The sequence below is a fragment of the Canis lupus genome, chromosome 32, assembly GCF_048164855.1.
Source record: "Canis lupus baileyi chromosome 32, mCanLup2.hap1, whole genome shotgun sequence".
NCBI lineage: Eukaryota > Metazoa > Chordata > Mammalia > Carnivora > Canidae > Canis > Canis lupus.
Window position 1 is genome coordinate 41,224,904 of NC_132869.1, and position 25,823 is coordinate 41,250,726.

At 52.0% G+C, this 25,823-nt stretch overlaps 1 protein-coding gene across 1 annotated transcript; it reads right to left on the minus strand.

The window, feature by feature from the left end:
* Nucleotides 1–5,938: 5,938 nt before the first annotated feature.
* On the minus strand, nt 5,939–12,801 carry CYP1A1 (cytochrome P450 family 1 subfamily A member 1). The gene is made up of 7 exons (XM_072809658.1): nt 12,274–12,801; nt 8,682–9,543; nt 8,013–8,139; nt 7,835–7,924; nt 7,619–7,742; nt 7,388–7,474; nt 5,939–7,232 (listed from the first exon to the last, which is right to left on the minus strand). The coding sequence occupies exons 2-7, from the start codon at nt 9,516–9,518 to the stop codon at nt 6,923–6,925; spliced, it is 1,575 nt and encodes a 524-aa protein (XP_072665759.1). The 5' UTR covers nt 9,519–9,543; nt 12,274–12,801; the 3' UTR covers nt 5,939–6,922.
* Nucleotides 12,802–25,823: the final 13,022 nt, after the last annotated feature.

Consider the following 25,823-nt stretch of genomic DNA (forward strand, 5'->3'; position numbering starts at 1 on the left):
TGGTCTGGCTTCTTTGACTTCACATAATGTTTTCAAGTCCCATCCATGTTACAGCATGTGTAAGTGTTTCCGACATGATTTTTTTACTGCAGAATAGTTTTCCATTATATGGATATACTGCATTTTATTTATCCATTCACCAGGTGATGCATATTTGAATTATTTCCACTTTTTTGGCTATTATAAATAACACTGCTGTGAACATCCATGTGCAAGTTTTTGTGTGGATATATATTTCAATTCTCTGGGGTATATACCTAACAATGGAATTACTGGATTATAGGGTTACTCTGGGTTCAATCTTTTAAGGAACTATTTTCCAAAGTGGTAAGATCATTTTGCATTTCACAGCAATGTATGAGTATTTCTTTTTTTTCTTTTTTCTTTTTTTTTCTTTTGAAGTATAATTAACGTATAATATTCTATTAGTTTCATTAGTTTATAACACAGAGATTCAACATTTGTATATTTTACAAACTGGTCACATGATAAATCTAGTTAACTTCCACCATCATACAAAGTCACCACAATACTTTTGACTGTACCCCCTCTGCTGTACTTTACATCCCATGACTTATTTATTTTATAACTGGAAGTATGTACTTCTTGATCTTCTTCACCATTTTACAACTCTGATCAGTCCTTTCCCACCTGTCGAACACAGCGATGTTCTCTCTATAAATTAGTCTGAATTTTATTTTGTTTGCTTTTAGATCCTGCTTATAAGTGAAATCATGCGGTACGACTCTCTTTTACTAACTTATTTCACTGAGCATAATGCCTCAAGGTCCATCCATGTCATCACAAATGATAAGATTTCATTCATTTTATGCATAAGTAGCATTCCATTGTGTACACACACATGCACACACATCTTCTTTAAATTATTCATCTATCAATGGACACTAAGGTTGATTCTATAACTTGGCTATTTTTTAAAAAGAATTTATTTATTTATTTATTCATGAGAGACACAGAGAGAGAGGCAGAGACACAGGCAGAGGGAGAAGCAGGCTCCATGCAGCGTGACTGATGTGAGACTCGATCCTGGGATTCCAGGACCACATCCTAAGCCAAAGTCTCAACTACTGAGCCACTTAGGTGTCCCCACTTCGCTATTTTTTTTTAAAATATTTTATCTATTTATTTGAAAGAGAGAGTGCACGAGCATGAGTCGGGGGAGGAGCAGAGGGAGAGAGAGAAACAGACTCCCCACTGAACAGGAAGCTGGGCTCGGGGTTCCATCCCAGGACCCCAAGATCGTGACCTAAGGGAAAAGCAGATGCCTAACTAACTGAGCGACCCAGACGACTCCATATCTTGGCTACTGTGAAGTAATGCTGAGATGCCTGGGTGGCTCAGTGGCTGAGAGTCTGCCTTAGGCCCAAGGCGTGATCCTGGGGTCCCGGGATCGAGTCCCATGTCGGGCTCCCTGCATGGAGCCTGCTTCTCCCTCTGCCTGTGTCTCTGCCTCTCTCTGTGTCTCTCACGAATACATAGATAAAATCTAATAAATAAACAAATAAACAAACAAATAAATGCTGCTGTAACAAACACGGGAATGCATATATTGAGTTAGTGTTTTTGTTTTCTTCAAATAAATACCCTGCAGTGGATTTACTACATCCTGTGGTATCTTCTATTTTCAATTTTTTGAGGAAACTTCATACTGTTTTCCATAGTAGTTGCACAGGTCATATTCCCACCAGCAGTCCATGAGAGTTCCTTTTTTCTTTTTTAAGATTTTATTTATTTATTAATGAGATACATACAGAGAGAGAGGCAGAGACACAGGCAGAGGGAGAAGCAGGCTCCATGCAGGGAGCCCGACGTGGGACTTGATCCCGGTTCTCCAGGATCGGGTCCTGGGTTGAAGGCGGCGGCAAACCGCTGAGCCACCCGGGCCGCCCGAGGGTTCCTTTTTTCCCCAACATCCTTGCCAACACTTGTTATTTTTTGCCTTTTTGTAATAGCCATTGTGACAGGTGTGAGGCGATATCTCATTGTGGTTTTGAGTGGCATTTCCCTGATGATGAGTAATGTTGAGCATCTTTTCATGTGCTTATATTTTTATAGACACTAAAGTATATCATGCTTCCCTGAAAAGACTCAGAAGCCCCCCAAATGAGACAAGCACAGATTATTCAGGGGACCTTTCATAACTGATTCCCTCTTCATGTGTGCTCTACCAGCTGCGATTCCCATGGTGGGACTAGTAAAAGTAGGAAAAGTTCAAAGTTTATCACTGACCTATCATAAGTCGTATACGACCATACTTTGCTCTAAACAAGCTAGTCTAAATTTATTAACTAGAGTTGTCAGAGATAATTGTATGGCCCATGATTTCCTCTTAGTCAATTAAGGGGAAATTTGGGTTATAGCAAACACTATTTGCTACATCTCTGTAAATGGTGTAAGACAAAAAGAAAATGCCACCTGACTCTCTAAAATAAGCCAATTTGGGGCACCTGGGTGGCTCGGTGGTTGAGTGTCTGTCTTTGGTTTGGGTCATGATCCTGGGGTCCTGGGATTGAGTCCTGTGAGAAGCCTGCTTCTCCCTTTGCCTACATCTCTGCCCTTCTCTGTGTCTCTCATGAATAAATAAATAAAATCTTTTAAAAATAAATGACTAAAATAAAATAAAATAAAATAAAACTTGATTTGGGAACAATTTTTTTTTTAAAGATTTATTTGTTTATTTATGAGAGACACAGAGAGAGAGGCAGAGACACAGCAGAGGGAGAAGCAGGCTCCATGCAGGAGCCAGATATGGGACTCGATCCTGGAACTCCATCCCGGAACTCCAGGATCATACCCCGAGCCGAAGGCAAGATGCCCAACCACTGAGCCACACAGTCATCCCAATTTGGAACAATTTTTGATTGCCTGGATTTAATAATCTAGGTTTTTGGTTTCCAGACTATTAAAAGACTTAGTCATTTTGATTCTGATAATTGCCTATGTTACAATTGGCCTGTGTAGTCTGACTAGAATCTTAAGTACTACTAGGACATTATCGGTAGGGCAGCCATTGTCACATCAGATGGACCAAGAACTCATGCTACAACAGAAGAGGGAAAGATGAATTCTAGGTCAATTATAGATGACATTCAGTGGATGTTCTTAATCAGCAAATTTATTTTAATCAGCAAAATCGTGGCAATGATGAAAATCTGGATATAATGGATGATATCCTAAGACCTGACTTTGTCTGCCCTCGATGAAAAAGGAGGACTGAGAAAGAAAGCCCCTGATAGCTGGAAATAATCTGATGCTCACAGCCAGACCTCACTTTTATCACAAGCCGCTCTAATGCTCGCAGGCTCCTTTGTTACCCTCTTTGGCTCTCTTCTCACGGAACACCAACCTCATAAAAAGTTATTCTGAGAATGTGATAAAATGAAACAAATAAGGTCACTTTTTGTAGAGGCAGAAGTAGAATTAAGTTAGGGACAAACAGGGCTGGGCAGGACTAGATAGGGGCCATAGAAGCAGGCTTACAAAAATCCCAAGAATGCTGAGGTGTAAGGAAACCAGATTTAAAGGAACAAGCCAGACCACCCTCCCGTATCAGAATGACCACAGGGAGGAGAAAATAGGGAGTTTTGGGGACACCTGGGTGGTTCAGTGGTTGAGCGTTTGCCTTGGGCTCAGGTAATGATCCTGGGGTCTTGGGCTCGAGTCCTCCATTGGACTCTGCAGGGAGCCTGCTTCTCCCTCTATGTCTCAGACACAGAGAGAGAGGCAGTGACATAAGCAGAGGGAGAAGCAGGCTCCCTGCGAGGAGCCCGATGTGGGACTCGATCCCAGGACCCCGGGATCATGACCTGAGCCAAAGACAGATACTCAACCACTGAGCCACCGAGGTGCCCTCAGGGGTAGAATTTAGTGACTTACCAGTTGCACATAACACCCAGTGCTCATTACATCAAGTGCCCTCCTTGTGTAATTCAGTGGACATTAGTATATTCACAAAGTTATACAATCATTTCTACTACCCACTTCCAGAATATTTCCATCACCCCTAAAAGAAACCCCTGCACCTTCCATTCTCCCCTCCCTCCATCCCTGGCAACCACTAATCTACTTTTTTCTCTATAGATTTACATTGTTCTAGACATTTCATACAAATGGAATCATATAATATGTGGCCTTTCGTGTCTGGCATACAAGTTCTTTTTTAAGCAAAAAATAAATCAATATAAGAATGAGCACCAAATTCCTCATTTCCCTATATAAACAGGTTGCTCCAACTAACTTTAGCTCATTCCTGGCAGTAGCCTGAAACTCTTGTTGAGGGGGCTCTATCTCCCCTTGCCAGAAAACAGAGAGTATGAATGGATGTGTGATGGCCATTGCACGATGCTTGAGTTAGAAAGCTAGGCTGGGGCGCCTGGGTGGCTCAGTCAATTAAGCATCTCCTTTTGGCTCAGGTCATGATCAAAGGGTCCTAGGATTGAGCCCCACATAGGGCTCCTTGCTCCACGGGAAGTCTACTTCTCCCTTTCCCCTGCTTGTGTGCTCTCTCTGTCTCTCTCTCTCTCTCTGTCAAAATCTTAAAAAGCAAGCAAGCAAGCAAGCTAGGCTGGAGGTCACATCTCAAGATGTGTCGTCTCCCCGTTTCTCCACCAGAACCGCTCCTGGCTTCATGGGTCCAGCCTCTGTCCTTACTGGGCACCACTACTCTGACACCCTAGATGGACAGGGATTTTCAGTGTTGAAATCTGGGCCACAGTCTGCTTGTGGTGCCCAATGACCAGAGTCCTCCTTTCCCAACTGTGACCAGCCTTGGGTTCTAGAAAGGCAGCAGGGCCTGAAACGGGCATGAACAGTGAGGAGTAGATCACAGCTTCTGAGCTGAGAACCTCCCTCCTTCCCCCACACCGTGACCAGAGTCTAGCCTATTGGACTTGAGAATCTAACACTGTGAGACCCAAGTAAGACTGGCCTTTATTCTCTTTCTTTCTCTCCTCTTTTCTTTTCTTTTCTTTTCTTTTCTTTTCTTTTCTTTTCTTTTCTTTTCTTTTCTTTTCTTTTCTTTTCTTTTCTTTTCTTTTCTTTCTTCCTTCCTTCCTTCCTTCCTTCCTTCCTTCCTTCCTTCCTTCCTTCCTTCCTTCCTTCCTTCTCTTTTTTTAAGATTTTGTTTATTGACTCCAAGCTAAGCTCAGAGCCTGACTCAGGCTCCATCCAATGACCCTGAGATTATGACTTGAGCCAAAGTCAAGAGTCAGAGGCTCAACAGACTGAGCCACCCAGGGGCCCCCTCCCTCTCATTGTTTGAAGAGCGATCTGCCTAAATGTCCTTAAGTTCTTCAGGATCCCCACCCCCACCCCCACCCCCACCAAGCAGCCAGCCCCAGCTCTGGGCCTCACCCTCCTGTAATATATCTCTCTGGTAGAGCCCTACTCAGAATGAATTGGATGATGTGTTTATAAACTGGCTCCTCCAACCTGTTGGGGAGGCTTTTGAAGGCAGAGACCGTGTTTTATTTGGTTTATATCCCTCCATGCCTCGTCTAGAGGATGTGCTTTGTCAACGTGTGATCAATTTGGGAGGAAGGCAGTAAGAGCTAGTCTTTTGCCCCAACTGGATTGTGAGCTTCCCGAGAGTCACAGCTTCACCTCTTCACTGCCTCCTCCTCTTCTTCCTCCGACAGTAAAAACCAATATGAGACTGGGCTCAGACTGGGCATGTAGGGGAGTGATGGATTCATTCAAGATTCAACAAATTGGGATCCCTGGGTGGCGCAGCAGTTTAGCGCCTGCCTTTGGCCCAGGGCGTGATCCTGGAGACCTGGGATCGAGTCCCACATCGGGCTCCTGCTGCATGGAGCCTGCTTCTCCCTCTGCCTATGTCTCTGCCTCTCTCTCTGTGTGACTATCGTAAATAAATAAAAATTAAAAAAAAAAAAGATTCAACAAATTTCCACAATAGGACTTCTGAATAATACTTTTATTTAGTTAGCTTAAGTAGATGTTTCTTACACATTTCTGGATACATGGATTAGAATTTTCTCTATTGCACTCAATAAATTGTTCTTAAGCTCTTATATACGATAAATGCAGACATACCAGTACAACGCAGGCTGGATAAAAGCTTCTTGTGTACAAACATTTTTTTATTTTATTTTATTTTATTTTATTTTATTTATTTATTTATTTATTTATTTATTTATTTATTTATTGATTGGTACAAACATTTTATTTTATTTTATTTTTTTGGTACAAACATTTTAAAAGGCATTTTTACATAGAGCATAGAGACTTGGTCTCTGGTGCCTGAATCTGGGTACTGCCTCCACTCTCTACTCCTCTTGGATTCAAGTCCCCAACCCCTCCTGGACAGGAACAGGGGCCTTCCAAGGCTAGGAGGCAGCCCTGTTCCTGCCTGCAGGGAGAGCAGAAAAAGGTATCACTGTGTCCCAGAAAGATGTGGTCGGATTGCTCAGCCTTGTTCAAACTGGGAGACCACCTCTGCGCCTCTTCCCTTCACTCTTGCCAGCTCCCAATAGTCAAAGCGATTGGACAGGCTCTGGTGTAGCCTGCTCTGAATGTTTCTCAAACCAGTCAGTCGCCACAGAAAGCCAGCCAGTCATTGGGCTCAGGGGCTTCTAGAGCATTCCTTCGAGGTTTCCAGGGGCTTGAGGACCTCCTAATCCTACCAAGCCTCCTGGCTCAAGCACAGCTCCAGAAGGTCCCATCTGCTCCTTCGTGGCCCTGCTGTGTCCACTGTCTGTGGTCAGTATGCAGAGGAGCAAGTCCAGAGTGGTGGGCAGGCATGAGCCTTCAGGCTTCCCGCAGCCCAGAAAGCAAAAACCAGCCAGACCAGTATCTGTGGGTTTCAGGCCATAGCTTAGAACACCCCCCTGACCCCGGGCCAGCCCCCTGGCCCGGCCACCCAGACAGGCCAGGTAGACAGAGTCTAGGCTGCAGGACTCTCAGCCCCCTCAGTGCGCACCCTCACTTGGAAATGTTCACAGCGGGCGTGCTTCATGGTCAGCCCATAAATGGGGGTCATATCTACCTTTGTGCCCTCTGGCACACTAAATTCCACCTGCTGCAGCAGGATGGCCAGAAAGAGAAAGACCTCCAAGCGAGCGATGGTCTCACCGATGCACTTCCGCTTGCCCAAACCAAAGAGAATCACCTTCTCACTCAGTGCCTTGTTGATGGTGCCATCGAGAGTGAGGAATCGTTCTGGTTGGAACTCAGACGGGTTACCCCATAGCTTCCTGTAATCAGAGAGAGGAGCTGAAGTGGTCAGAAGTGAAGCATCAAGTGGGTTGAACCCCAGCCCAAAAGAGTTGGGGTTGGGCAAGTGGCCCAGAGTCAGCGAGGTCTGAGGCTTGGCAGAGGGCAAAGTTTCCCTTGCCTCCTCTCGACTTACTGGTCATGGTTGATCTGCCACTGGTTCACAAAGACGCAACGTCCCTTGGGGATGTAAAAGCCACTCAGACTCGTGTCTCTTGTGGTGCTGGGGAGGAAGGAAGCCCAGTCAGGCTCAGGACCGCAGGACATCCCCTTGCCTCCCATACATGTCCCTCCCACCAGCCCTGATGGGGTAAATGGACCTGAGGAAGGCCCAGTATCAGACAGCAGGGGATCCATGGGGCTTTACCTATGAGGGATGGTGAAGGGGACGAAGGAAGCATGTCGGAAGGTCTCCAGGATGAATGCCTCCATGTAGGGCAGCTGGGGCCTGTCAGAGAGCCGGGGTTGCCGTGCCCTGCCAATCACTGTGTCTGCAGAACAGAAAGAACCATGTGGATGAAGGTGCTGCCCGGAACTTGGCCAGGCCCTCTGCCTTGAGCACTTAAAGGAAGCTACCACCTACCCAGCTCCTTCTGGATCTTTTTCTGTACATTGGGGTTTGTCACCAAGTACAGGAGGCTCCAGGAGATGGCAGTTGTGACTGTGTCAAATCCTGACCAGGGAAGAACAAAGGGACAAATCAGGCAGTTGGCAGGTTGGGGCAGTTGGGCCCAGGAAAGGCACAATGGGGTAGCTCTTACCAGCTCCAAAGAGGTCCAAGACAACATTAACAATCTTCTCATCAGACAGCTGGATATTGGCATTCTCATCCAGCCTCTTATCCTGACAGTGCTCGATCAGGCTGTCTGTGACATCCCGAATTTGGCCCTGGGCGGGGAAGGCCCACAGGTGAACAAGATGCCAAACCCAGACCTACCTTTCCATCCAGGCCTGGTTCTTCACCATCCCTAGCACCTTGATTCAAGAGATGACCCTCTACCCGAAGGCTGCCATCCCAGCTTCTCATGCCTCTTTAAGGTGATCTCCTGCCTCAGAATACTGGCAGCCCCAGCTCAAGGGACACCCGAGACAGAGGTGTCACCCAGGCAGGCTCTTTACCCTTCTCTCTCCCATGAAGCCGGGAGACCAGCTTTGTAATCCTTTCTGTTCCCCCACATCAGCTGGCCTAGGGTCCCGCACAGACTGGGTGTTCAGTAAATACTGCTGTCTGATGGAAGGAGAGAAAGGCTAATCAAGGAAAAGTTCTATTTCCTTGCCAAGGATGGAGTCTACTCTACCGCCGGCCTCAAAATCCCAGGGTGAAGGCCCCTGAGAGCCCGCCAGACCCCTGAGCCCCCTACTTCTTCGATTATCTCTGACCTGCTGGCCTACACCCCACCACCCACCTATAATCTCCCCCCAGCCTGTACCTTCTCAAACGTTTTATAGTGTTCCTTGACCATCTTTTGCATGAAGCTGTAGAATCTCTTATTCAGGTCCTTGAAGAAATCCAGGGCAGGGTTGGGTAGGTATCGAAGGATGGGAAAGAAGTCCAAGGGGTTCGCAGAGGCAACCCCCTCTCCAAACTCATTACTCAGGTTGACTAAGCTAAGCAGCTCCTGGTCGTCATGGTCATAGCGCTTGCTAAAGCACATGGCACAGATGACGTTGGCCACCGACACCACTATGTATCTATAGGGATCAAAGCGCCCAACCTCTGCCATCTGCTCCTGCAGCCTGCTGAGAAGGACCTCGGCCTCCTTGCTCACATGCTCTTCCAGGTAGCAAGAGCACGAGGAAGCCAGGTCGGAGGCAATGGAGAAACTCTTCAGCGCGTTCTGGGCCAGGCGCCTGCGCGCAGCCCACACTGGTCCGGAGTCTGGGCTGAAGGTCAGGCTTTGGCCGTCGGTAACCAGAGAGAAGCTGTAGAGGTCGGGCCGGCCCTTGAAATCATCCCCCTGGCGCACCAGGGCCTGCCGGATGGTGTCCAGGCCACTGAGCACCAGCACGGGGGTGGAGCCGATGCGGATCTGCAGCACGTCCCCATAACGCTGGCTCAGCCTGGACAGCGCCAGGTGGGGGCTCTTGCCCAAGGTCAGCACGTTCCCGAGCAGGGGCCAGCCCCAGGGCCCCGGTGGACTCTTCAGGCCTTTGGGAAGCCGAGGCTGCCAGGCCTTGACCACCCAGAGTACCAAGCAGAAGACGGTGGAGGCCAGGAGAAGCTCTGAGGCCGAGATGGGGATGGAGAGTCTGAACATGGACATCATCACCAGCGTAGAGACCTCAAGACAGCTGCGGAGACATGGGGTGGGAAGAAAAGGTCAAGAGATCAGATGGGGAGAGATGAGGAACCAGTGTCCTCAAGGGTCAGCATGCTGGTCAAGGAAAGGAGAAAGCTTCCTATCCAGAACAGCTAACACACACGCAGGGGAGGAGGGGACGGGAGAAGCTGCTCGTCGATCTCCAGCTACGTGCCAAGAACTTCACAGCCGTTCATTCCGTCTTGGCCACAGCCTAAAAGGTAGACTACAGTGAGGTTCAGAGAAGGTAAGTGACTTGCACACGATCACACAGTCAGGAAGTGTTGGATCCACGCTCCCAACTCAAAGTGTCCAATTCCAGACCACAGCTGCACCAGTCTAAAACAGGGTTTTCCTTAGGGCACATGGGTGGCTCAGTTGGTTAAGCATCTGACTCCTGATCTCAGCTCAGGTCTTGAGCTCAGGGTCTTAAGCTCAGGGTCGTGAGTTCAAGCCCAGCATGGAGCCCACTTAAAATGAATAAATAAAATAAAACAGGGTTTCCACACATCAGTCTGTGATTTCCCTATAGCACCTGCACTGTTATTTATTTTATGCTTTTCTTTTTTTTTTTTTTTATTTTATTTTATTTATGATAAGCACACAGTGAGAGAGAGAGAGAGGCAGAGACACAGGCAGAGGGAGAAGCAGGCTCCATGCACCGGGAGCCTGACGTGGGATTCGATCCCGGGTCTCCAGGATCGCGCCCTGGGCCAAAGGCAGGCGCCAAACCGCTGCGCCACCCAGGGATCCCTATTTTATGCTTTTCTAAAATCAACCTTAAATCTACCCACTTAGCATCATCCCAAACAAAAACACCTGCGTCAAAGTACAGGTTTGATTTCTTTCCTCCTAACGTATATTAAACACATAGTCGACATGTGTCACCTCCAATTGGCTTGAGCGCTACCCACCACACTTGGGGAATTACTGCCATCGGGGGAACTAGGGATCATGCTCTTCTTTTGCCTTATTTCATGCTTAGGGAAATTGACCTCCAGAGGGGCCACTGACTTGACCAGAGTCACTCAGCCAGGACTCAGACCTCATAGGGAAAGTTCCCTGGGAAGTTCTCAGCTCCTGTCACAGGTACCTCCCTTTGAAGAGTGGTCAGATCAATGAAAGGGAACTCTCCCAGAACTCTCAGTTTTGCACTGCTCCATCCCAGAGTCTAAGGAATCCTGCCAGACCAGACCCTAGGACACGGCAGGGAAGGGACAGGTGACTGGAAGGCCACAGCCTGAGCCACACTACTCAGCCTCAGCTCTCTGAGTTCAGCCACAGGGCTGAAAAGCAGCCAGAGACAAGCTACACTGAGGCTCCTGGTTGTAGAAATCCAGGCCAGGGTTTTTGTTGGGCTCGGTTCTCAATGAATGAACAGTAGTCAGCTTTTGCCAGTCACCAAAGAACAGAGATAAATGGAAGATTCCCACCAGAACAGGGTTGCAAGAAAATGCTAGACTGGAATAAGGGAAATGAGGAATCAATCCGAATTTAACAGAGGGGAGACAATATTTTCCTCTAGCTTGTTCTAGACAGGGTGTGCAAATTCATGGAGTAGTCTCCTCAAGACATTGGCCTCTAACTGGGGCATCGGCCAGGTGCCAGGGACTGGAGACAGGAGATCTGGCGTTCCATGGCATGGCCTTGGACTTGCATTTCGCCTTTCTGGCTCCAGTTATATCGCTTGAGGGAGTGGAGGGGGGGTATGATCTCTGATTCAAGGGGCTCAGCTAGATCTCAGAAAAGAGAAAACCTAGATCTGACCTGGGGAACCTCCCAGTGTGACCTGTGAGGTTCCCCCACAGGAGAACCATCCGAGATGGGGAGATTATCTGGTTCCTGCCTTGAGTCTATAGCCATCTGTCTAGGAAGGCTGCCTGGAGGAGCTGGATCCCAAAGCACACTCAAGCTCAGGCTCCCTGAGTGAACTAGGGACAAGCAAGCCTTGGGGTGCCATGGTGTTCCCTTCTGCACGCAGGGCACCCCAGGGACCTCCAGCCTTAGCGAGATGGTAGGAGGCCAAGAGAGATGTGACTGGCGAATGTTCAGGGGCGGATAGGCCAGCTCTCGGCAGCCGGCAGTCTTGCACACAGCTTGCCCCCCAGTACAGGTCAGAGGAGGCGGTCGGTGAGGCAGCGAAGGGCCCTGGGCAGTGCCCAGGCCTCCCGTTCAGATCAGCAGCTCCTGTCCTGGCCAGCACATCGTGGCCCTGACAACCCAGGTCTGCGGAGGGGCGAGACAGCTGCGGTAGCTTTTATATAAGGCAAAGTGCAGCTGGTCAGAGCCCAACCTGCCCCCCTCCATCCATCCTGACCACCCAGGGAGAAGCCCCCCTCCTCACACAGCCTGAACAAGGGGCTGCACATCACCCTGGCTTCCCACAGCCCCGTCCTTACCCCAGTCTCCCAGGTGACCCTGATGGGGAGGCCCCAGGGCATTCAGAGAGTCGCTGGGAAGGAAACTGGAGCCTGATGGCTGGAGTCCTTGAAGCTCTAAAATCTAGAATTCTGGCACCAGCTGTGGGGCCTTGGGTAATTCCTTCCTGCCCTTCCCCTGGCCTCAGTCGTCCCACTACGGAGCTGGAGCGCCTGGCCACTAAGGACACTCTTAGTGACCTTTTTGAGTTGCTAGACCAGTGGCCACCTAGGAAAGCTCGGAGGCATCCCGACTTTCTTCCTGTTGGGAGGGAAGGGCCGAGCCAGAAGCCCCCCACACTCACCTGTGGCCGTGAGAAGGTACTGAGCCGGCACGAGCGGTCTCGTAAGCCAGGGACCCCAAGGAAGGAAGGCTCCTAGGAGCTGTCCCCTTCGGGATGAGGGTGAAAGCACTTGTACCTTTATAAGCGGCTCGCGCGCTGGGCCACGCCCCCTGGAGCTGGGACGGGAGGGGCGGCCCCTAGGCGGGAGGTGGGGTGCTGTAGGATGTAGGGGGAAGGAGGGAGGGAATAGGGGGTGAAGGGGTGGGAAGTGGGGGGGAAGACAGGGTGGGGGACCTCAGAGAGACAGGTAAGAGCCCACTAGGGGATTCCTCATCCAAGTGCCAGCGCGCCAAGGGGTGAGGGCAGGGGACACCTGGACCCCCAGGAGGGCGCAGACCCCAGCTAGGTGGGGATCTGAAGGAGGCGTCCCGGGACAGCCCCAAGACGGGCTCCAGGAAGCCCTGCATCCCCCGCTGCGAGGGCCGGTCGCCCTCTCCCTCCCGGTGCGTCCGCGGGGCGCGGGGCTCGCAGGGGCCTCGGCTCGGGGCTGCGGGCGGGAGGGGAGGGGCGGGGCGGGCGGGCGGCGGCCTCTTCCCCCGGGGGACCGGGCCCAGGCTCGCGTGAGAAGTGCGGCGACCCCAGCCCGAGGTCACCGGGCCGGAAGGCCAGCGGCGCCGAAGGGCTGGCTCGCTTCCCCGGGGCCCCCGCGGCCGGTCACCGGGCGAGGCCGGGGTCCCCGAGGCGCAGCCGCGCGGGGCGGGGACGCGCAGTCCGCCGAGCGCCCGCCGCCTCTGGGGAGCCCGGGAGCGCTGGGGGGCTGCGAACCAGGGGCGCCCCGGCCCGGCCCCCAGGCCTGAGGTTCCCTCCTGGCTGCTGGGGTGTGAGCGAGTCTGCGGGCCGGAGAAGTGGGGCGACGAGTGGGGCTGTGCGGCGGCGGGCGGCGGGCGGCGGAGGAGGGGGACCCCCGGGCTGGGGGGCGGGGGGGCGCCCCGGGGCGAGGCCTCCCCGCCGGTGCGCAGCCCGGGGCAGAGGTCACGCGGCCCATCCCCGCCGCACCTGGCCGGGGGCGCGGTGCCCGGGAGTTGCGTGAGAAGGGCCCGGGGCGGGCGCAGCCACCCGGACTCCCCACCTCGGTCCCGGCGCTGTCACGCGAAGTTGGGGGGGGCGGGGGCGGGGCTCCCATAGGGCCGGGCTCGGGGCGTGGGAGGAACCGCCCGGCTCCGCGGGGCGCAGCTGGAAGGGGGGGCGGTGCAAAGGGCCCAGCTTTGCGTGCGGAGCCAGGCTTTGGCCCGCCAGCGGGAGCCCGCGCGTGTCGTGTGTGAGTCCCACGCGTGCGGCAGGACACGCAGCCCCAGGCCTGCCCGGCCCTCCCGGGAACGCGCCGCTTGCTCCAGCTGCGCCCCAGCCACCCGCACCACCGGGGCTCCCCGCCTGCTCCCCCGCTCGGCGAGGACACCCCAGGACACTTGCACCCCACCAAAAGCCGGGGCTCCGAATATCTTCCAATCGCCTGCTCCGCGCCGGGCGCTGTCCTGGATGCGGGCGATTGATCGAAAAGTGAACGAATCTGACGCGCGTCCTGCTCCCGTGGAGCTCCCGCTGGGGACGCGAGGGGGCGGCGGTGAGCGGATAAGGCGCGGGGAATGTCGGAGCCGGAGAGGCGCTTTGGAGAGAAATAAAGGAGAGAAAGGATAGGAATCACCGTGGGGAAAATTGCAGCTCAACGCAGGGTGCTCAGGGGCGCCTGGCTGGCTCAGGTGGAGCAAGTGACTCTTGATTTCCAGGTCATGAGTTCAAGCCCCACCTTGGGTGTGGAACCTACTTTGAAAAACTTAGGGTAGTCAGAGAAGGCCTCGCTGAGGAAATGAGCGGACGCAGGAGTGTGGAACCAAGACTCAAGGCGAACAAACACCTGGAAGCAGAGGAAGCAGCAAGTTTAAAGGCCCCTAAAGGTGGTCCTTGGGTCGGACAAGGAAGGGAGAAGCACCCGGGGCCCTGGAAATGCGCAGTCTTCTTGTGACTGGGGGTTTCTCCTAGAATTGAGGGTCCCCTTCGCAGGGTGCAGAGAGCACCCCGCAGAGAAACATCTTCTCTGTGTGAGATCGCATTGTGGGGTCTGGGGCAAGGAAGATGGCTCTGGCTCTAGTGCTGAGAGTACACCTTGCGGAGGAAGCCTTTCTCCACCCTGACATCTGTCCAGCCCTGCCGCCACATCCTCCGTTCAGGATCCCATCATTGCTCCCTAGGGTCAAAACAGCCTCCAAACCTGGTTCCCACTTGCCTGTCACTCCCTCCAACTCCTTCTCAAGCCTGTGGTATCCACAGTGGTCCTTTCCAAAATGGAAAATGTCACACACACACACACACACACACAAAGGAAAACGTCATTCTATCGCAACCATGCCCCTTCAATAGTTTGCATCTGAACAAAGCCCAGAATCTTCGACAGAACCTACCAGGCCTGATCACCTCTACCTATTACTACTACTACTACTACTACTACTACTACTACTACTACTACTACTATTACTTCTCCTTCTTCTTCTTCTTCTTCTTCATCATCATACTTTTTATTTCTATTTTATTTTATTTATTTATTTGAGAAACAGAGCACACAAGCAGGGGAACGGACAGAGGGAGAGGAAAAAAACAGACTCCTCACTGAATAGGGAGCCTGGGATCCCGACCTGAGCTTAAGGCAGCCACTTAGCTTAACCAACTGAGCCACCCAAGAGTCCCACCACTTCTACTTCTAATCTCCCCTATTTTATTTTATTTTTTTAAAAGATTTATTTATTTATTTATGATAGATAGAGAGAGAGAGGCAGAGACACAGGAGGAGGGAGAAGCAGGCTCCATGCCGGGAGCCTGACGTGGGATTCGATCCCGGGACTCCAGGATCACGCCCTGGGCCAAAGGCAGGCGCCAAACCGCTGAGCCACCCAGGGATCCCCTCTCCCCTATTTTAAACCTCAGCTAAGGGGCAGCTGGGTGGCTCAGTCAGTTAAACCATCCAACTCTTGATTTTGGCTCAGGTCATGATCTTAGGATGTTGAGATCAAGCCCTGTGTGGGGCTCCTGGCTCAGCAGGGAGTCTGTTTGAGAGTCTCTCTCTCCCGCTACCCTGTCCCCCAGGACACTTGCACTCACTTTCTTTCCCTTTCTCTCTTTCCTTAAAATAAATAAATACATCTTTAAAAAAAAAAAAAACAATAAATAGGAGAGCCTGGGGGGCTCAGTCGGTGTCTGCCTTCTGCTCAGGTCTGAGATCCTGCTCAGGAGAGAGTCTGCTTCTCCCTCTGCCTCAGCTCTTCCCCCCTCCTTGACCTCTCTCTCAAATAAATAAATAAAATCTTGTAATCAATCAATCAATCTCAGCTCACTTCCTCTGGGAAGCCTCTACCCCCCCCCCCCAAATCCTCCCCACAGCTATTTCAGTATCTCCTGATCTATGTTTCCATAGTTACTCCTCCCTGGTAACTCTCAGGGCTCTTGACCCTTGTGATGACTTCAACCCTACCTGTCATTTTTCCTCGAAGCCCTAACACAGAAAAACACCAACCTGGGGGAAATAGATTGATAAGCAAAGCCTTTGCAAGATATTAATGATTGGTCAAGGAGTTAAATCCCTCGGGGTGATGCTGAGCTGCCCCAAGTGCTGATACTATGATAGTGGAATTTAGGCAACAAAACAGGCAGGAGACAAGGGAGGTATCCACCTCTGCATCTCTGGTTTAGCCTGAAGAGCTTCGTGGTCCCCAAGAGAAGTCTGTCCTTCAATCTCCATTGGAGCTAGAGCCGCAGAGAATAGAAAATACACATGGAAATTGTGGCAAAGAAGCCAGGAGCAAGGCCTCCCTCCCAGATCCCTCTCCTATTCTGCAGCCTAGTCCTTGGCTTCCCAGAGTCCCCACCCATGCCCTAGCTCTAGAGAACTGTGGCAGCCGGCTCCTCAGGGCTGGAAGGTCATCTGCTAGGGCTCCTGACCAGGGACCCAGCAAACTCCTCTTGGTAGAAGATGCTTTGATCACATACTCTAAGGGGCTCTTGATCCCCAAGAAATTCATTAGCTGATTAAGCCGATTTCTCTCCCACTTCTCAGGCAATTTGAGCTAAAGAGACAGATGCCAGAAAAGAGAAGGCCCAAGGACATGTGGCAAACCAGACTCTAGAACTCTGGCCCCTTACGTCCTGGCCAGGGCTCTACCCACCATGATTTATCATCTCAGACTACCAGCGCTCCAAAGGTGGACAGGCTCAGCCCCTGGGTCAGGGCCCCCCATCTCCCCATACTCCTGGACGAGAGTCTGGTGCACTGGGGTTACGAGGGGCATTGCACTCCTCATCAATAAGCCCTGTCTCGGGGAACAGCCCCCAAGACAACGGGGCCTCCAAATCACCAGGCAGAGAAGGAGGGAGGCAGGCAGGAGGTTAGAGGGCCTTGGCGTGGAGCTGAACAGCCCATCCTGGGTCAAAGTTCTCATGCCTTTGCGTGAGAAGACTTTTGGCTAGGATTCCCTGGCCATCGATCAATCTGCTACCAGGAACATGGGGGCAGCGGGGCAGCAGGGCAGCAGGGAAGGGAGAGGGCTCGGGGCTGAGGGTCTTGGCCCAACCAAGAGTGTTTGGTCAGCACTTCGGAAGGCGGTGGGGGGGTGGGGAGGCATGGAGAGACAGCAAGAGCCACAGCAAACCCCTGTCCCATGGCGGAGATGGGACTCACACCCAAACATAGCCTGTGCCCAATTTGGAAATGCTCAGGAGCTGTGAGAAGGCTGAGACCCTGGGGTGGGCGCAGGTAAGGGGCTCAGCAGGATAGGCGGACTAAGAAGGGTATATGGGGGCATTCCTGGCCTGGGGAGAGGGCGCAGCACTGAAGGGCAAGGCAGCGGGAGGCCGGCTGAGGCTGGGGGGCAAGACAGGGGTGTGAGCAGATGTGGAGAAGTGGGACTTGCTTCCCAGGGTGTCTTCAGCCTCCACCACCCCCGAGCTCTGAACCCTGAGCACTTCCCCTTCCTACCTGCGCCCAGACAGCCAGGGAGATCCAGTTTGCTGGAGCCAGGGCTCCTCTGGGGGAGCGCCTCTGGCTCTCTGGCACGCGGCTGCTAGAGTTAGGGTTGACAACACTTTGTCAAGATAGTCTTTGTCTAAGCCTGTTGAACTGGTATAATTATTAAAAGCGCCTTCTTTCCCTCTTGAGGGAGTCCTGGCTTAGACAATACATCATATAGTTGCCCAGTGCTAGTGGCTGTCTGAGGGGCTTTGCGTGCCCAGCATCCATTCTCTCTTCCTCTGGCAACACCACTTGGAATGTCCTTTGGGGACCCCCTCACTCCTACTGTCAGCCAGGCGGTTTGCAGGAACTGGCCCCGCCCCAGGGTATTAGGCTAGCTGACCCAGGCCGGGCCAATGAGAACCTCCAGAGATTTTTATGAAATTGTTGGAAAAGAGTTCTCTTTTTGCCAGGGGTGGCTAAGCTGGTTAGAAAATAAGTCTGGGCTACCAGTGGCCATTTTTAAAGAAGGCCTACGTTCAAATGACGCCCATTCAGGGGAAAGCAGAGCTGGGAGATGAGGGCAGGGGAACAGAGAAAGAATTGATGACCTTGGGCACCTAGATCCCGTTATTCCAGAAGCCAGGAAACGCATCCATAGAACATCTCTGGTGCATGACTCCACATCACTACCACCTCCCTTTTTCCTTCTTCTTCACCTCTTCCTCTTTCCTTTCTTCCTCCACCGCCTCTTTTTCTTCTATTAGGATTTGGGGTTGAGGACTTAAAGCTGAAGAATCATAACCAAAACCTGCCTGCCAGAGAGCTCTCTGAGTGATTACACCTCAGGCCTTGGGGCACTGGGGTGGCTCCGTCGGTTAGGCGTCTGTCTTTGACTCAGGTCATGATCTTGGGGTCCTGGGATCGAGTCCCCACATTGGGCTCCCTGCTCAGCGGGGAGTCTGCTGCTCTCTCTCTCTCTCATATGCTCTCCCTAATAGATTCATAAAATCTCTAAAAAAAGAAAAACCGCAGCCCTTGAGGCTGACCCTAAGATATCCTGAACAGTGGGGTGGAATCCTAAGAAGTTATTCCTAATCACTTCCATTGGCCTGTCCCTGTGCCAAAAATGCCACCATCGACATCACTGGGGGAGGCTAATTCTTCTCCAGAAGCCCCTGTGACAGTGTTGAGGAGCTCTTGGCTAGTGAGTGTCTGGAGAGAACCCACATATGAAGCAGAGGCCATCAGACGAGTGTGTGCCCCTCAATGTACTGGGAGCAGAGCTCAGTGTCCCATTGGCTGGGGGATGCCCTGGGAGGGAAGTGGCCGTCTCCAAGTTCCTCATGCCCCAATTTGCTCCCACAGCTCCTAGCTGAGGAAAAGATACCATTCTCTTGCCAAGTTCGGGATGGAACAAGTTGAAGTTTTCAGAAGGAAGCTTTTGTGGAATCTTGGGGGAAGCAGTCCTTATGATGGCCTGCCAGGCCCTTCCAGATGTGGCTCCTATTAGCTCTCGGACCTTATCTGGCTCACTCCTCTCTAGGCGCAATAGCCTCCTTGGTGTTCCTAAGACGCTCCAGGCAAGTCCCTGCTTATATTTGTCAGGGTCAGTCCTTGCAGGAAACAGGGGGCTCCCCTCGAATTGGGTCATTTAAGAGAGTTTAATAAAGGGACCATTTGCAAAGGTATGAGCAAGATTTAGAGAAGCCAGCAAGGGACAATGCAGCACCGCAGGGTTAGCAACAACAAGGCCGGATTTGATAAGGGAAAGGAGCAGAAGACAGACCACAGGGAAGGAGGCTACGGAGAGGCTACACAGAGGGAGCTGGGGCCTTCAGTAGAGAATTGCAGCTAACATGCAAAGACCCTGCAAGGAGAGAGCCTAAGCACTCTGACCTCACTCTAGTCATGCCCTCTGATGTCCTGCTGGTAACTTCCATGAACCCAACTGAAAGCCAGAGAGCAAGGAACCAGTTCTTGTAGCCCACGAAATTCAGCCTCCGGGACCAAGGGTAGAGAACAGTGAAGAGTAGGTCTGGAAGGGTAAGTGGGAGATATCCAGCACTCTGCCTCAGGACCTTTGCACTTGCTGTTCCCCCTCCCCCTGGAAGCTTTCTCCCCAAATCTTCATGTCTTACTTCTTCATACATGGTTTTTGTTTGTATACTTACAAACTTCAAATATACTATATATTTTATTATGTAGTGTATAGTCTATTTCCCTCGACTAGAATGTAAGCTCCAGCAGAGGGTGGACTCTTTTCTCTCTTCTCTCTCTCTCTCTTTTAAAGATTTTATTTATCTATTTGAGAGAGAACACAAGCCAGAGTAGGAGCAGAGGCAGAGGGACAAGCAGACTCTACTCTAAGCACAGAGCCCAATGAAAGGCTCAATCCCATAACCCTGAGATCATGACGGGAACCCCAAGTCAAGAGTCAGATGTTAGCCAACTGAGCCACCCAGGTGTCCCCTCTTGTCCGTTTTGATCAATGCTTCATCAATAGCAAACTGGCACATTGTGGATGCTAAATGCATATCTGTTAAATACATGGAATGGAAACATGCTAAATCCCCAAATAGAAAAATACATTTTTAAGAAATCTTTATTTATTTATGATAGTCACAGAGAGAGAGAGAGAGAGAGAGAGAGGCAGAGACATAGGCAGAGGGAGAAGCAGGCTCCATGCATCAGGAGCCCGACGTGGGATTAGATCCCGGGTCTCCAGGATTGCGCCCTGGGCCAAAGGCAGGCGCCAAACCACTGCGCCACCCAGGGATCCCATAAAAATACATTTTAAAAAAAGATTTTGTTTATTCATGAGAGACACAGAGAGAGAGAGAGAGGCAGAGACACAGACAGAGGGAGAAGCAGGCTCCGTGCAGGGAGCCCAATGCGGGACTTGATCCCAGGACCCCAGGATCATGACCTGAACCAAAGGCAGATGCTCAACCGCTGAGCCCCCCAGACGTCCCCCAACATCTATTTTTAAATAACAGAGGCCCAGTGAGATTCTGGGTCTCTATAGGCAGGGCAACAGGTCCCAGATGGCCACCCGAAGGATTCCCCACGCAGGCCAGATCCTTTCTTCAGCACCTGCTCGGTCAGTCATGTCGCTCCCAGAAGACAGGCCATGGGCACAGCCATCCTTGAGAAGCTCCTCCCAGCCTGGCCCAGAGCAGGAGTCCCAGCCTACCCGGCCTTCCCTCCCGTCCAGGGCCAGCAGCTGGCAAGGCGCGAGGCTGACCACATGGCCCTGATCACCGGAAGTCCTCGGTCTCTTTCGGTGTCAAGGCCTCCCGGCTCCTCTTGACGGGCTGCAGTCGAGCCCCCCCAGTGATCCGCAGGGGGCAGGCTCTGGGGCGGCCCTCAGCAGACGCGCTCTGCGGGATTGGGATGAGACCCCCATGTTTTGACAGGTGGGGACCGGCTGGGAAGGTGCAGACCCTGGGACGCTGCACAGAGAGGGCTGGTGGGGGGTAAGGGGCACGGGGTGCACATGGCTCTGGGCTAACTCTAGAGCACGTGCAGAGGAAGGCAGCCCTTCTTTTTCCTTTTGCTCTTCTTCCTTCAATAGCAACAGATATGATTAATTTAGGCCCATATTATAGGTCGGAATTTGGCTAATTCTACTCAGGTTGGCAGGTGGCTTTACTGCTGGGGAACATTTGCCAAGCCAGTGAATTGTAAAAACAGTCGTGCAGGGAGATGTTTGACTTGCTGGAGGGCATGTTTGGCAGGCTCCGGGGCATGCTCCGCCCAGCTGGAGATGCCCTTTTATGCATAAACACAGAGATTAGCTGAGAGCGAAAGCTGCATCCTCTCATCAAAGCAAGGCCTCTGCTTTGTCAGCCAAATGCTCCTGGATGACCTCCCACTGTCTCTGCCCAGGAGGTCGTCTCTTTCAGCCCTAGGGGGGCACAGCCTGGTGCCCCACCAGCCGTTGTCAGACTACTCCACCAACTTAGGAACCGAACCCTTTCTCAACTGCCCCACCCCTGGTAGACACCCCATGGCTGTTCCCCCCACGTTGGGGCTCTCTTCTTCCTCACACCCTCCCCACCCCTAGTTTTGTGCAAGGATCCTCCATGTTCCCTCCCCAGCCCCCAGCCTGACCTAATGTGTCCTGGCTGCTCTGAACCAGTCATGGCAGCCCCAGTTGCCTTGCTGGTGATTAGATTAAACTCAAATGTGTGATGGGATTCTGGCCAATGACCTGTAGAAGAAATCTAGTTGGTGATAGGAATGTGGTTAAGAAAGACAGGTTAGGGCGGCCCGAGTGGCTCAGTGGTTGAGCGTCTGCCTTTGGCTCAGGGCGTGACCCCGGGGTCCTGAGAACGAGTCCCACGTCGGGCTCCCTGCATTGAGCCTGCTTGTGTCCTGCCTCTCTCTCTCTGTCCTCAAGAATAAATAAATGTTTTTTTTTTTAAGACAATTTTAAAAAAGAAAGAAAGACTGGTTAAGGATAGCAGAGTATCACAAAACCTTCAGAAAGAGAGGAGAACGTTTTGTGGACCATTTTTATGTGTGATACTAGGTCCAATCGAGCTGGCTGCCAAGGGGGCCACTGCTCTTCCTATGGGTGCTGGGTCCGGGACAGTGGCTGCACTATTGGCGGGAAGACAGAGGCTCCCAAGAGCCTGAGAAGGTCCACCGCACCCCCCCACCCCCCTCACCCCCCGCCCCAAGCCTCATGGCCTGCAGGAGACAGAAGCCAAGAGCTAGAGGTGTGGTGGAGAGAGACGGAGATTCTGCTTGAGTTTTTATTGCCTAGAGTAAAAAATAAGGAATGGCTATCTGCGTCTGCCAGGGTGGGGCAGCTGAGCAAGGGTTCCCGAGTGGGTTGAGCGGCCCGTCGCTGGGGGGGCAGCCAGGCTGCGCCGATAGGTCTGAATGGAACCACCTCCCTGAAAGAGACTGCGGGAGCCCACTCAGGAGCTTTTGGCTGACAATATTTTTTGTTTGTTTGTTTACTAAGAGCAATTTTACTACAGCTGGGACCAAATGCTTTCTGGAACACATTCGTGATTGTTTACTGAAAACCACAGGACGGACAGGGCAATTCCCTTAATGAAAAAATACTTCAGAGCAAGCTATTCTGAAAACTGAGGTCACCTGGGACAACTTTCAGGAAAAGCGGCTTCACTCTTAAAAGGGATACATGGCAAGAGGTGCAGTCTTGTCCCTCTGGCTCTTGTCATGTCTGTATGTGATGGCTGGAGCTGCAGCAGCCATATTGTGACCAGAGGGAGACAGCTGGGGCAAACAGCCGATGTTCCCAGGATGGTGGACCACAGATTTGCAGAGAACGAATGTGTTATTAGGGTCCTCACAGGAAATAAGATCCATTCAGACTGAGTCATTGGGGAGAGTTTAATAAGGAGACTATTTACAAAGGTGTGGGCAGGTGTAGAGACACCAACACAGGATAGTGCAGTGCCATACAGTTAGGAACAGAGAGGACCCCTTGCTATCTTGGGCCTGAAGGGACAGAAGAAGGAGGTGTTTCCAGGACCAGAGAGAGACTAAGGAGAGGAGGACGGCCTGGCCGGAGCTATGACCTACCAGAGTGACTGGGACGTGTGGAGAAAAGATACCCCGGGCTCATTCTCTGGACCCGTGCATCTCATGCTAGTGCCTCCCGTTGACTAAACCAACAAGAAGGGGGATCCCTGGGTAGCGCAGCGGTTTGGCGCCTGCCTTTGGCCCAGGGCGCGATCCTGGAGACCCGGGATCGAGTCCCACATCGGGCTCCCGGTGCATGGAGCCTGCTTCTCCCTCTGCCTGTACCTCTCCCTCTCCCTCTCTCTCTCTCTCTCTCTATCATAAAGAAATAAAAATTAAAAAAAAAAATAAACCAACAAGAAGCCAGAGGAGGGGGTTGCCCACCGATACAGTCTGCAGGGATCAGCCTCTCAGTGCCCAGAGAGGGGGGTCGGGTGGACCTGGAAGACAAAGAGGAGGTGCAGAGCACCTGCGATGATCTCATTCATCTGACTGCCTGCTTGTGTGTCAGTCTCCTCCATGAGGGCGGGGCCTGTCTTGTCCACGGCTCTAAGTCTTCTCCTAGAACAGGGACTGGCAGCTTAAGTTATGCTCAAAGAATATGGCCAAACATCTGCTGGCGACAGGCACTGCCCTAAAAACTGAGCAAACGAGAACACTGTTTGCCTCAAGTTGTCCAGTCTAGAGAGCGAGAAGGAAACCAAGCAATATGACACGAGAGCGAGTCATGCCCCAAAGAGGAGGATCTGAGCCAGAGGAAGGGGTCAGGAAGGCCCAGAGGAGGTGGGCTGGGAGCTGAGGTTTGGAGGATTTGCTCCACAGGAGAGATGGGAATCCTTCGTCATTGATGCATCCCCTTGCCACAGTATAAGTAAGCATTTCGAACCTGGACGCAATCCTGGAGGGTGTTTGTTGGCAGGGGAAGGTCGGGAGGAGGGTAGGGTGCTCCAGGCAGAGGGAACAGCATATGTGAAAGCCCAGAGGCAGAAATCTGGAGGAATAAGAAGCTGCTCGCTTCAAATGTTGGGAAAGCTGGCGGGAAATGAGGAGACGAGGGAGCAGGAACTGGCTCATGCGCTGGGCTGAGTTTGAATTTTGTTTCCATTGCTTTAAGAAACTCCTGAAGGATTTGAAGGAGGGATAGGACCCGCTCAGTTTGCAGTTCTGCAAGTGCGAGTGGGTGACGGCTTGGAAGGATGAGCTGAGGAGGGAGCCAAGAACAGCTCCAGCCAATGTGGCAGCCGCGAATCACATGCAGCTACTACGATTTAAAATTTCGGATCTAGAGATCCCTGGGTGGCTCAGCGGTTTGGTGCCCGCCTTTGGCCCAGGGCATGATCCTGGAGTCCCAGGATCGAGTCCCACATCGGGCTCCCTGCGTGGAGCCTGCTTCTCCCTGTGCCTATGTCTCTGCCTCTCTCTGTGTCTCTCATAAATAAATAAAATCTTTAAAATAAAATAAAATTTCGGATCTCAGTTGCACTTACCCCGACAAGAGCTCCATAGCTCTATGTGGCTCAGGGCTACCCTATCGGATGGCACAGAGAACATTCCCATCACAGCAGAAGGCTCTATCGGACAACACCGGCCTACACGTGGTGAGATCCAGCAGGAGGTTCCTGCAAAAGCCCCAGCGGGAAGCGGTGTTGACAACGTTGTGCAGACAGTGCCCCAGTAATGGAGAGAAGGAGTGAGACCCAACAGGTATTTACGCCGTAGAATCCTGAGAACCCGGCTGGTGGGGAATGACAGAGAGAGACCCTCCAGGATTCCCGGCTTCTGGCTGGGGTGAGATCAGAGGGGCAGCGTGTGCACAGGGAATGACAGGCCTCATTTGGGCATATGCGGGTGCTGTGGGAGGGGGCCTCTGGGTGGACACTCACAGCGGGTGACTGGGCGTCCAGGATGGAAGCTCCGGGTCCATATCTCATAGATTCCAGTCCACCTGCATTTATGACTCACCTGTGTCCACCAGGGTTCTCCTTCTCTGCCAGGTCTGGAAACAGAGACAAATGGGGCTCAGCCCCTGCCTTCAGAGGCCCACAGTTGGCTGGAATTTGGCTTAGACCATGGACCAGCCAGAAGCCACGGCTTCCTGTGGCCAGAGCCGTGGCATAGTGAGAATGGAAGTAAGAGGCAAAAACAACGAGCAAGACAGGAGCTGTCAATTCCTGAGTCCTGACCCCCAGCCATCCTGATGAATGCACAGAATAAATTTGTCGAGTGACCCAGGGGTGCTCTTAACCTTCCCCTCACCTTAACCTTAGCCACGTCCTGTGTTTCCCTGAGATCCTCTCCTCAGGATAGGATTGCTATGAAGCTAAAACAGAGACGGCCGACCTCAACATGCAGCACAGAGGTTAAGGCATAGCAGGTGCTCCATAAATTTTAACCGTAAGGATTATTACTTGGAAGTTCCATAAAACCAATGCAGGAAAGGCCCAAAGCAGAGTCTTCACAAAGCTCTCATGCCGGTTAGCATTCTTACTTGTGAACACTAACTGATTCAGCAAATCTTGTTCTGAATACATGCGTGCCCGTCCCCGTGCTAGGAACTAGAGATAAGAAGAGAAGCAGAGGCTACCTCGACCTTGAAGCTCACAGTCCAATGGGGAGGCAGCATGAAGGGTGCCTTAGAGGAGGGCAGTATGGGGCCTGTGGGAACTCAGAGCCGAGCAGTGTGGTGACAGCTGAGCAGGGTATAGAATGATGAGCAGGAGCTGGCCAGAGAATGCAGGGTGAGGCATGAGTTTCAAGAAAAGGGATAAACCTAAGGAGAAAGACGATGGTGGTGGGGCTGGAGGGGTCATGGGGGCAAACAGATCCAGAGAGGTGAGCAAGAGCTCCTGCTGAAGCCTTTGGGTACTAAGCGAAGGAGTTTGGTTTTTAGCTTGAAATCTCTGGGAAGCACTGAGGGATTTTAAAAAGCGAAGCAGTCAATATGCACTCCAGAATGGATAAAATGAAAAATATTAAAAATATTCCATGGTAGGGGATCCCTGGGTGGCGCAGCGGTTTGGCGCCTGCCTTTGGCCCAGGGCGCGATCCTGGAGACCTGGGATCGAATCCCACG

Bases quoted from the DNA above. Each gene is read 5' to 3' on its own strand.
- CYP1A1 (XM_072809658.1), bottom strand. From the start codon at position 9,518: ATGATGTCCATGTTCAGACTCTCCATCCCCATCTCGGCCTCAGAGCTT. The intron at 7,475-7,618 runs GTAAAGCCCCAT...CTTCCTCCCCAG, and splicing joins CCCTTCACCATCCCTCATAG to CACCACAAGAGACACGAGTC. The intron at 7,233-7,387 runs GTAAGTCGAGAG...CTCTGATTACAG, and splicing joins TGGCAGATCAACCATGACCA to GAAGCTATGGGGTAACCCGT.